Genomic DNA, 12954 nt, shown 5'->3' on the forward strand with positions numbered 1-12954 from the left:
AGGAGGCAGGCTACCCCCACAGCATGCACAAGCAGGAAAACAGTCGAGAAGGCGGCAGGATCAGCGTTACAGAGTTGCAGTAGTCGTCTTTGCTACTATGTTGCAGGTTTGCAGGCTTCCAGCGCGGTCAGCAGTCGATTCCTTATCAGAAGGTGAAGAGGGAGATGCAGAGGAACTCGGATGAGCTCTTGCATTCGTTATCTAAAGTTTCCCCAGAGACAGAGACCCTAAATAGCCAGAAAAGAGGGTTTGGCTACTTAGGAGAGAGGATAGGCTACTAACACCTGAAGGAGCCTATCAGCAGGAGTCTCTGACGTCACCTGGTGGCACTGGCCACTCAGAGCAGTCCAGTGTGCCAGCAGCACCTCTGTTTCCAAGATGGCAGAGGTCTGGAGCACACTGGAGGAGCTCTGGACACCTCTCAGGGGAGGTGCAGGTCAGGGGAGTTGTCCAGTTTCGCGCCAGAGCAGGGGCTAAGGGGTCCCTGAACCGGTGTAGACTGGCTTATGCAGAATTGGGCACATCTGTGCCCAAGAAAGCATTTCCAGAGGCTGGGGGAGGCTACTCCTCCCCTGCCTTCACACTATTTTCCAAAGGGAGAGGGTGTCACACCCTCTCTCAGAGGAAGTTCTTTGTTCTGCCATCCTGGGCCAGGCCTGGCTGGACCCCAGGAGGGCAGATGCCTGTCTGAGGGGTTGGCAGCAGCAGCAGCTGCAGTGAAACCCCAGGAAGGGCAGTTTGGCAGTACCAGGGTCTGTGCTACAGACCACTGGGATCATGGGATTGTGCCAACTATGCCAGGATGGCATAGAGGGGGCAATTCCATGATCATAGACATGTTACATGGCCATATTCGGAGTTACCATTGTGAAGCTACACATAGGTAGTGACCTATATGTAGTGCACGCGTGTAATGGTGTCCCCGCACTCACAAAGTTCAGGGAATTGGCTCTGAACAATGTGGGGGCACCTTGGCTAGTGCCAGGGTGCCCTCACACTAAGTAACTTTGCACCTAACCTTTACCAGGTAAAGGTTAGACATATAGGTGACTTATAAGTTACTTAAGTGCAGTGTAAAATGGCTGTGAAATAACGTGGACGTTATTTCACTCAGGCTGCAGTGGCAGGCCTGTGTAAGAATTGTCAGAGCTCCCTATGGGTGGCAAAAGAAATGCTGCAGCCCATAGGGATCTCCTGGAACCCCAATACCCTGGGTACCTCAGTACCATATACTAGGGAATTATAAGGGTGTTCCAGTAAGCCAATGTAAATTGGTAAAATTGGTCACTAGCCTGTTAGTGACAATTTGAAAGTAATGAGAGAGCATAACCACTGAGGTTCTGGTTAGCAGAGCCTCAGTGAGACAGTTAGGCACCACACAGGGAACATATACATGCACACCTATGAGCACTGGGGCCCTGTGTGACAGGGTCCCAGTGACACATACATATAGGCCACAAACCTATGAGCACTGGGGTCCTGACCAGCAGGATCCCAGTGACACATAACAAACATACTGAAAACATAGTGTTTTCACTATGAGCACTGAGGCCTGGCTATCAGGATCCCAGTGAGACAGTGAAAACAGTGACAAACACCCTGACATACACTCACAAACAGGCCAAAAGTGGGGGTAACAAGGCTAGAAAGAGGCTACCTTCTCACAATCATGGTTTGCGATTGACTGACTGTTTTTGGGGGGGGGGGGGGGGGGGGGGAGGGCGTGGTTACCGGTGAGCTTTAATGCTAAATAGAGAAGACTAGTGTAGGAAGGCTGTGAAGCATAAACAGAGCTCATTGGAGATATTGGATCGAGTAAGGTCTTATGAAGGAAAATAGATCTGTAAACTTGCCCTATTGGCGCAGCTAAGTGCATGATAGATCTGACTGCTGGAAAAAAAAAGGCTAAGCCAATGGTTAGCAGACTTTGAGGCAGAGTGATTTTTGAGGGCAGTATTAGTGGCATGCTAAAGAATTCCTCTCTCTAGTGACATATTGCACTCTTAAAGTAAGTACCTGCATTTTTGTGGCTAACTTAAACAATTGTGCTGCAGACGTATTACATTTTTCACATACAAGATATTCACCAAAGACCATTAGTCAGTGAGAAGAACAAATTGTTCCGCTTGGGCTTAGGCCAGCATATTCTTCCTATGACGGATGATCTTCCTGTGCTGATTGGAGATTGTGAGACACACATCTCAGTGTATTCATTCTGTCCCCTGACTGCTGCATGCAGACCCAAGGTCGAGTGCACTGGCATAAACCATCACACACCAGGCTCTACCAGCAGAAAACTACTTTAGTTAGTGCAGTGGCCACTCCTCTGCTAAGGCGGAGGAGTGTCACCCCACTGCTTGCAGCAGAAAGAAAAATAAAATGGTAATAATGGAGCATTATTATCATTTTTTATTTTTTTTGCTGAGTCCGGTTACGGCAGCGCTGGAGGAGGAGTGGTTTGTACACCATCAGTGCGCATGTGTGTTTGGACGGCGTTTCTCCTTCCAGTTGTATTGCACAACCGACAGGAGGAAGTGCACAGCCCTTCACTTCCTCTGTGAGTGTCAAAGCAGGCCGCTCACACCAGTCACAACGTTGCAGACATGCTGGTGATAGCAGATTTGTGAATGGCTTAGGGAAGTCTAGGAGCCTGTGTGCTCCCCAACAAGGACGGAGGAAACAAACCCATGTCCCGACGGACAAGGTAGGTGGCTTTTAAAATATATGTATATATTATTTTTTTGTATTCCCTTACCGCCACCTCAGTTCAATAGCAGCGGCTACTGGTGCAGTAGTTTTAGAAATATGCCTATATTTAGAGTGTAAACTGTCTAGCTTGTCATGGATCCCTCCTGGGGCAGCTATTTTTAACACTCAGAGTTGAAAAAGAAAATTTTATTTTTCTAGTAAAGCGCCAGTAAACCCAGAAAGACCTTAATTTATCTTTGTCAGCAGAGATGCTGTAACAGTTGTTACCACCGACATCAATTTAGGTTTGATACCAACACAAGGGTCAAATTATATCAATAATTCAACTTTTTTTTTCTAAATGCTTATGTCTTTACCAGAGCTGCAGCACGTTGACTGACTATACCTAACAATTTTTCAAATACAGCATAATGAATATCTTATGAGCTATGAAAGACTCTGTGGTCTGTCCTCACATTTTGCACGGTGACCCATCATTTTACTTTAAGCTACTGTACCGTGTTCACCACATCTGCCATTGCATCTCGTCCTTTTCCAGCCCCCTTGTCTTGTGGCTGCATCCCCGTCTTACTAAATTTAAATGATCCTTTTTGCCAATTTTGTTTTTATAATTCTCACAAATGCGATTAGTGTCTATCTTTTGAACAGTGTGACAGACGGCAATTAAACAAGCTCTTCTGTATGCTTTCTTACAGCTCACACCTTGCTCTTTGTACCACCTCGACAGAGGCTCTTAGTGGAACTCTAATACATTCATAGTTTCTTGCAGCAGTGCTTTAGAATTCCCTTGATTGCTAACCTTATAACATTGCGCCTTACACCTTTTGTCATGGCATTTGGCTACGTGTTTATCCCCGGTCAATTCACTTCTTTATATATGTATAACCTCTTCTACAATTGCTTTAACTGCATTTTGGTTCTCAAAGAATGCTTCATTTTTTCTGAAGAACCAAAGGGGACAAATATTGAAAAACATATCGTCTTTCGAACTTTAGATAGCAAACGTGTAACTTCAGAACTTTTGCTCATTACTAGTTCCTCCAACTGCAATACAGTGTCATTGCCCCTCACCCTGTATTACAGCTCTGCTAGTCACGTGGTGTTGCAACGCATTAGTGACCGAATTCATCAGCACTAGTGCGCGCACGCAGGTGTGATGAGCCAGCATAACTGATGAGACCAATGATACTTATGTGTACAATCACACGCAGAGGTCATGACCTTATTAACCACGAAAAGATAATTTATGACAATTTACACGTACTCCCAAATCACTAATACCTACAGCCATTCGACAAAGAACTCTATTTGTCTTCCATCACATCACAGCATCTAAAACCTATTCAAATCTTGCAAGTTTATTGGGCTTTTTTAAGCGTGTAAACAAAAAATATTTGCAAAATGAACACATCGCATGACGTCTTAAACTATTGTTAGATTGTTGTTCTGACGTGAGGTCTTAAACCTGCACTGACCTTTCTCAATGCCTGCAAAAAGATTACAACGTGGTTGGTGTAATGAGGTAGTTACTTTTAACTATATTGTGTTTTGAAATGTTGAATCCTGGATTTGTCTTTAATCTCATGTTACATGAGTCCGGTTTGTAAAAATTTGCTGAAAATTGTCTGGGGATTGTTAATGACATATATGACAGTCTTCTAGCCGCAGATTCCTTACATTAGCATTATCACCAGGTGTCTGACTGGGTATGTAATTTTTTTCATGAGCAGTACCCCTGCCGTGTCGATAGATGGCGCTGTTCGGCTCCACCTTAGCTTGCTGATGTCAGATCTTTTCATTCTGTGCCAGTCAACACAGATTAGATGAGAAATACCCTCACTCATATTTTGGCCACCATTTTTCTTCTTTTTGTCAAAGTATTTTTTGAGATTTTCTCCTAGTGTGGTAAGATGTTACTTAGAAAATCCAGCTTCAAGTCCTGTGGTGCTTGTTACTGACAGATGTCGATGACGGACCCACACCTCTGGTGCCACAAGCGGTATCATGACGCAAAGACCTCCGTTGACTGCCGCCCCATGCAGCCCAAAGCTTGGAAGGAGGGTACGCTCCCTCAAGCTCCTCGCTGCGCGACGTGCAACAACGCAATGGTCTTGATCCCGGTCAAGAGGAATTTCCTGGGATCATTCTCTGAGCCCACGATCCTTCTTGCATTTAAAGTCGTATTCAGGTAAATACCATAAGAAAAAGAAGAGTAAGAGGTCAGAGAGGTCTTCGACTTGCCCCATCTATCGAAGTCACCTGACGAGACAAGGGAGCATCGTCATTCGAGGCTTGGTTCTGTGGTTGAGCCTGCACCTGGGCCAGCTCTGCACCACCCCGGGTTTCCGGGAGCTGGGGCAATCCCGCCTAGCTTCGTGAGTTCTTCTAGGCCACGCATCCCATATTTGGGCAGCCCAATCCAGTTGGTGCGCCTTCAGGCACCACCGGTTTGGGGTGGACTTCCACTGGTTTCAGCCAGCAGTTCCATCCCTAGCTCCAGTTGGGCCCCTTGGATCCATGGATGGATCCAGACAGATGCAAGTCGTACTATCTTGGACTTTCCCCCGCTGGTCCCGATGTCGATTCTCCTGGTGCCGGCTGCGCTATCCCCATTCTCATCCTAGACTCTGGCACAGAGCTAGGCAGGTGGAGTCCGACTCCAGTTCTGGGGCCGTCTGGAGGCGTGCCTCCAGGCTGGAGCTGAGCCTTACTCTTTTGGGCTGGGACTCTGGGAGGTTTGTGAGGGGTTACTGGACACTGAAGAATACTAGCCCCTAGACTCTAACATGGACTGGTGTGAGCAATTGGCGGATGCCAACGGACTGGACACCTCTCTGGATACTGGCAAGATCTTTCCTCCTAATGTGTCTACTGAGGAGGGAGACTGTTTTGCTATGCTGGTGACAAAGGCGGACAGTGTTGTGGACTTTAGCCTACCCTCAGTGGCAGTCAAGACTAACATTTTAACAGAGGTGCTTCAGCCGGTAGTAACCCCCTCAAAACTGCTTCTGCCATTTAATGAACGCCATCTTGCTTGCGACTTGGTCAAACCCTACACAGGGCTCCTGTGAACAGGGCGATTTCCCACCAAGGACCCCAGTTTCTTCAAGCAACACCATACCCTGGAAAACTTGGTGGTCCAAGCTTCCACCTTTTGTGTAAATCCTGTTGCATTCCCTACCCCTCCACCGCATAGTAGTATCCAGGAGGCTCGATACTTTAGGAAATAATTTTTTGCACATATGCTGCCCATGGTCCTGGAGGAGGCCCTGGCCATACTTTGCCAAGCTGTTACAATCAGAAAAGACAGGAACGCTGCACCCAGGTCCGCAATCTGTTGTGGTCTGAACACAACCAGAACAGTTACTTTTTCTGTGGCCTTATGGCACCACACCTGACTGAGAACAGAGCTATCCAAGCGTCTCTTATAGCTCTGGCCTCCAATGGCTCCTCTCTCTTTGGAGACAAGGCAGACTCAGCGCTGGAGTGCTTCAAGGATAGCAGGGCTACGGCCAAGTCCTTGGGCCTTTCCATGACCACTCGCCAACCCCAGTCTGCCTTGTGCTCCTTTCGTGGCCATGCAAGGGGCTTCCAGCCACTTTTTTTTACCAGCCTGGCCACCATGGAGCTCAAGCTTCCGAGCCTCCGTGTGGCTGAGGGCGCGGTACTCACATACCCTGTGGGTCAGGCAGCCAGAGGTCAGGCTAGTGCACTCCCCCAGCAGCCTCCAAAGCCCTTAGTGTGCCCTCATACTATCATGGGCATCCAGTGGGAGGCAGGATATGCTATCACCTTCCCAACTGGAGGTCACTAACATCAGACTGCTGGGTTCTTCAGATTGTCCAAAGAGGCTACTACCTCCTCTTCGTGACCCTCACCTCCACCCATGCCACCCATTTACGACAGGCTGATGGAGTACTACCTCTGCTTGTTCTGCCAAGAAGTGACTGCTCTGTTGGCCGAGGGAGCAGTAGAGAGAGAGCCGCCACCAGAAGTAGGATGTGGTTGTTATTTCCGTTACCTTCTGGTGTCCAAGAAGGAGGGAGGCCTTCGTCCTATCCTAGACCATGTTCTCTCAATTTCTTCCTCAAAAAGGAGAAGTTCAAAATACTCACACTTGTTCAAGTCCTGTCTTGCCTGGGAGACTAGATGGTAGCATTGGACTTAAAGGACGCATACTTCCACAGGCCCATCCTGCCTTCCTGCAGGCGTTACCTATGCTTAACTATAGGCGACAAGCACTTACAGTTCGCCTTGCTCACTTTTGACCTTACCAGCACCCCTTGTGTGTTCACCAAGGTGATGGGTGCAGCTCAGCTGTGAACATAAAGGGTGCCATTCTTTACCTATCTCAACAACTGGCTGTTGAAGGCTGGCTCGCCCCCGGCTGTTGTCTTGCATCTTCCATCTCGAGACTAAGGAGGACCACCTGCACTTGCCCAGGTTCGCTATCAATGTGCCAAAGTTATAGCTGACGCCCTCTCAGACGCTCCCTTTCATTGGAGCTGTTCTGGACACTATGCAGTATTGGGCACAGAGTTAGAAGAATCTCTCCAACACAGTCCAGATCTTGCATGGCACTGCAAAAGATCTTCAGTGATGGTTAACAAACCGCAAATGGAAAAGTGTCAGGCTTTGTCACCAAAGCTTCCATACCTGAACATCTACTCAGACAAGCTGGTTCTATGCACTAGAGCTTCCTTTCTACTGAAAGTTGTCAGTCCTTTCCATGTAGGCCCATCAATCACCCAGCCTACTTTTTACGCTATTTCACATCTCTCCAAGGAGGAGGAGCGACTTCACTATCTGGATCAAAAGTGCGCTGCTTTGTTCTATCTTGACTGCACAAAAAAGTTCTGGGTGGAGGACCACCTCTTCGTGGGGTATATCGGAGCAAAGAAGGTACAGGCAATCCAGAAACAGACCATCTCCAGATGGATCATATCTGCAATAAGATCTTGTACGCATTGGCCAAGAAGCAACCCCCTCAGGGTTTGCGTGCTCATTCCACCAGAGCTGAGGCTGCGACCACTGCGTTATTACACAGGGAGTTATTGCTTGGGTATCTATATTAAGATAAGAAATCTTTGGCTAGAAGCCTCTATCAGATGAACAAGTCACTTACCTTCGGTAAGGCTATATCTTAGAGATGCTATCTAGCTGTAGAACTCTTAGCGACCCACCTACCTTGTACGCTCTGTGAACAGATATCTTGGGACAGTGATGTTCCCCATTTTTCCACTGTAGTGGTATGTGTTCTTTGTGGCTCATGCTCCTGGCATGGGAAGTCACAAAAAGAAACTGATGCCAGCGCACTGGGGTGGTGCCTATTTTAGCATTGGGGACATCACTTCCGGCACAGACAATGCCACATGGAGCTGAATTATGCCATCTATGGACACACAGAGGTACTGCTTACGAAAAAATGTCCCGATCCAGTCTGACGCCTGGGGATAATAATTCTAGGGTAAGAAATATATGGCTAGATAGTCTCTACTAGATAACATGTTACTGAAGGTAACTTGTTCTTTAGTGATCTTTATGAGATAATAGATGTTTCTAAAATCTTTTTCTATAAAGGGGTTGTAAATCATTTCTTTTTTGTGGTTTTGTGCATCATAATATATTTGTGTTTTATGAAAGTGAACGATTTAACAGATTGTATTACTGTATGATTATTTACCTTGTTTTGCTTTGTCCTTTATTCTAAAGGCTTTATTGAGTGATGAATGATCAGAAGGGCTAGAAGTAAGAAATATTTAAGCTGTTCTTTAAAGTTTCTAGGGCAGTTTATTCACAGAAGCCTTCTTACTTGAGTAGGTAAGAGATCAGTTAGGGAAGTACTTGGGATGAGTCTGTGAACCTGAAGCTCATGGGCTTCAATCCCGACAAGATCATCCATTCTCCAAAGGAGGAGGAAAATGAGTACCATTAACTCAAATAATGGTTTTACAGTGTTATAAAATAGCCAACTGGTCGTACCAGACTTTTGTTTGGGAATAATTTATTTTATGCCTCGTGTTTTTTTTGTTTTAGTTTTTTTTTTATTTATTTTTTTAACTAAAGCAATGTTTGATAAATAGATTTATTTCACTGAAAGGTGTCAAATATAAATAATATTGGCTTCAAATTGTAGCGCCTTTCAGCATGAATATTTTTTATTAGTGTGTTAGAAAATGTCTCTTGGAAGATACATTATCAGACACAGAATTGAAATGATTGAATGCCGATTACTTCAATCTTTTATATGTCTGGCTTTTCTGTGTACTTTAGACTCTTACAATTTTCTGTGTCTCTAAAGTCTAAGTCATGACGCATGATCTTTCTTATGTCCATCCAGTTTGATTGTTCTGTGCCTAAATCATGTGGTCATAGTTGATATTTATAAACATCTGGCAAAATGTAAAAAGATACCTTTTTTAATGTTTTGTCCAAAGCCTACGTAGGCTCAGAAAGAAGACACACAGATGGTCAGTTGAAATATCTCTTACCGAGTCATTCATGCATGATTGCTTTTGTTATTTTCTTCTTTTCTTTTTGGAAGTTTTTTGCCTGTTTACATTTCTTTGATTATTGAGTAAATGTTGTATTTAAAAAGAATGTTTTGATTATTTTGCATCTTCACGTTGCACTTTTAAGATTAAAACAGCCATTGAATAATACCTTGATCATTTGAATATTGTTTTATGTTATTAATTGTAGACCTTTATTTCATGAGATGTTGGTGAGTCACGAATCATGGCAAGTTACAACTGCCATGTTGCTTGCAGGTTTGTAAACTGAATAATTTGAATAACTTCGGTTTTCTTTTTCCCTCCTGCCCACAGCTTGCAGATAAAGTCGGAGAAAGCAACAACATGGTATAGCAACTAGTGCCTGAATAGAAGACTGCTCTCCAATTAATTATTTATATAACAGTAACTTCAAGGAAGAAGCGACACAAAGCTTGCATTGTGCGTAAACAATGAAGATGGCTTGCTATGTCCTTTATAGAGAGTTGGATTTTTCAGTGCATTGTCTATGAAATACGTCGTTAGGAAAAAGCACGGCAATTGTATTAAGGCATCGAGCCATTGGAAGATTCAGAAAATTATCTGAAGACTAAAACCATGAAAACTCCAAACCAAGACTTTAAGTACTTTTTGAAAAGTTGCCGAAAACAGTGAAAAACAGAACTATGATGTCTGTGCCATTTCCTTTCTTACAGGTAAAATGGATTACACATGTTTTTATTTTTTAGAAAAGGTAAAAGAAAAAGTCAATTAGTGACAAAAAAAACACCAAGAACATTACTAATGTTAATGAGGCGTGTATTGTTACAGTGAAGCATGGCTATTATACGTATATAAAACATTGCTTGCGTAGTAAGCTACAGCAGCTTGTGTTGCTGTGTGGATTCGCATTGTGAAAATAAGTGGTTGGAATTTGTTTTTGCTATTATTGGGGGTTTTGGCATTGCAAATCCAGATGTAAATTTTAATCACGGTTGCCTTCAGTCTTGTTTTCAAGACGCTCCTGGAATAGGTCTTGAACACATTACGTGTGTGGTTGTATAGTTCTGCAAGGTAGAAGAAAAGTGGCCCCTGTTTTTCGATTTTGTCATATTGCTAGACAGTAAAGTCATGTTTTTTTAGGTGTGAGGACTTCATTATAATTTCTGGTTGAACAATGAGCATTTCACAATGTTACCATTTCACATCTTATATAAAGCTCAGGTAATTTTATGTGTTTAGTTTTTCTAGTTGCTCAGCCACGAGACAGTGGGGTTATTTGAATGAAGATCAATGGAAAAACCTTATTCCGGAAAGAAATGCTTGTTAGCGACCATCGCTAAACTGTTTTGTGCTTCACATTTGTATAATAGCAAATACCACATTAAACCATTAAGTTAATAAAGCACTTCTGTAGTTCACATTCACTGTTGCATACACGTTACAGTGTTTACATCAATCTATTGCTGTTTTTGGCTTTGATCAGCTAAAGTTGCAGACGTGTATTGCTAACTTAGAGCAGTACACTTCCAGTTTGGGAAATATTTTGACAGTTTTAGAGGGAAACATTATTCTCATAAACTTGACCTTAGAATCGCCCTGTAGATCTCCAAACAATATGGCATATTAGATTCGTTTCTTTCTGTTTTTAAGCAGATACAGGCTTTGTTCTTTATGCCATGATATGCTGTTTAAAAATGTAATATTTCGAAATATTGTGAATTGTTATCCAATGTTAATTTAACTTTAGAGTGCAGGTCAAAACAGCATCAGTAAAAATGAAGCAGTGTGTGTTTGTTAATGCTGGTGACCAGAACAACTTATGGAGGTGCTTGGAGTGATAATACAAGGTATACTGCAACTGGTGAATTATAGTTAAAGAAAAAGAAAGGCTGATGGTGAAGTGTAAACTGTAAATGGATCTTCTTTCGGAAGGTATTCTTAGAAACCTGGTTTTATTATAAACTGGCTGCTGTGAAGGAGTATTTTCAATGTGTAAAATCTGAGGCAAAGATTTATGTGCGTTCAGGTACAGTAAAAGGCTGCGTCACCTAAAAGGTGGGAACTCAGTTTTATTGTCCATGTTACTTTCTCCTTTGCATTGAAGTAAATTCAGTAGATAAATAGGGGGGATGTCAAGTGGAAAATAGTGTGTTGCACATTCCAGAGCCGCGGTTGTTACAATGACAAGGAATACCTTGAAAAAGACATGATAGTGCTGGGGTATTCGGGCATCGGTTCTCTCTCTTTCTTGCTTTCTTTGGAAACTGTGAATCTCTCTTAAAGACTTTTTAGGAATGTTTGCTGGACTATAGTAGTCCAGGGTAGTTCCGTTTGTCTGGAAAATATAAGTAAAAGAGCAGAGTAAAGCTTTCTTGCTATTGTGTCCTTATTCTTGTCCTACAAGCAATCTGTGGTTGATCATTACTGTGTATTCTGGAACTTGGTATTTTCCAACAACAAACGTATTGTTTTGGTTTAGAAATACGTTATTCATGTATCTGTACGATTAACATTGCTTTTAGTAAATATTGATAATATCGATAATATTGTTAATACTACGTAGGGTAGGATTAGCACTAATGATCCGGACCTGTTTGATACAGTTATTGACAAGAGGGTGTGCAGTACCTAAGACCTAATGCATATGATGCAGTGTATGACTAAGCCTTTGATGAACAAGGATTATTTATAATGAATAATTTCCAAAAGTTATGTATAACAGCGAGATAAGGTATGGTGGATTTTCAAAGGTATACATAGCATTAATAAATGATAAAGTTAAAATAAAAATATGATCTGTCACAAATAGCTAAATTTGTAATGTTTGCTGTGGTCTTTAAGCACATTCTTTGTTACTTATTGAAGGTGTAACACTAAGCAACAGTCTATGGTTGTGAATTGCTTTCATTTTCTCCCTGGCAGGTCAACAGTGTGTAAAACTGTGTGTTGTAATCACTTTTCTTCTGCTAATTGAAAATTTAGTACTATTATAAATTACTGCTGCTCTGTGGTGATAACGTCATTGTAATTTGTTGTACAAGAGGCACTCCCCTAAATTGAGAATCTCCCACAAGGGAACCCCCTGCCCTCTAGACAAGCACAACAATTAGTACTGACAATACATGTGGATGGGAAAGGTCAAACTACTATTTAGCATAAAGCCTTAGCGATTTTCAGATTTGTTCTGTTACTAAAACTCACTTGGAATGCCACTTGTTTATCTGTTCTCTCTTTTCTTTTTCTTTTTTATGATACAATGCATTTATTTCTTGTTTTTTTCTGATAATAGTTGCACAAAGTCAAACTGTTATGGCCATACTGTAAATTAACTTGTCACATCTTTACTGAATAAATGGATACTTTTTTAAGTGGCTTGTGTTCGACATATATCTTTATTTATCTGTTATATTGCATTATGGTTCTTCTGTGAAGTAAATGTGCTGCCTTGTGGCGCGAGTGATTCTTATATGTAAAAGGTTTTGAGGCGCACCCAAAAACAACAATTAAGTCAAGTGCTCACTGATTAGCTGGTTCTTGGTTTATTTAAGCCTGTGTAACACTAGTGAGTACATCCTAAAAATGATCCCATTCTCAAAATTGAATATGCAACTGCCGTACAGTAGGCTTTCAGGTACCCACCATAGTGACTTTTGTATACAGTAAATCTAGGGAATTGTTAACATACTCCTATGGTTCAACACGCCAAATGTATTTATTTAGAATAGCAAAATAATTCCATTATGCCTTTATA

The 12954-nt window shown here is 42.7% G+C and overlaps 1 protein-coding gene across 3 annotated transcripts in view; it reads left to right on the forward strand.

Annotated features, from left to right (window-relative positions):
* The window catches only part of GOLT1B (golgi transport 1B), a 121051-nt gene extending 108477 nt beyond the window's left edge, over positions 1-12574 (forward strand). For all 3 annotated transcript variants that reach the window (XM_069228536.1, XM_069228537.1, XM_069228535.1), the window contains exon 5: positions 9537-12574. In XM_069228536.1, coding sequence (XP_069084637.1) covers positions 9537-9575 — 39 coding nt within the window. In that variant the 3' untranslated portion in view covers positions 9576-12574. The remainder of the gene's footprint in view (positions 1-9536) is intronic.
* Positions 12575-12954: the final 380 nt, after the last annotated feature.

Source organism: Pleurodeles waltl, chromosome 4_1 (assembly GCF_031143425.1).
Source record: "Pleurodeles waltl isolate 20211129_DDA chromosome 4_1, aPleWal1.hap1.20221129, whole genome shotgun sequence".
In the NCBI taxonomy this organism is placed as follows: Eukaryota; Metazoa; Chordata; class Amphibia; order Caudata; family Salamandridae; genus Pleurodeles; species Pleurodeles waltl.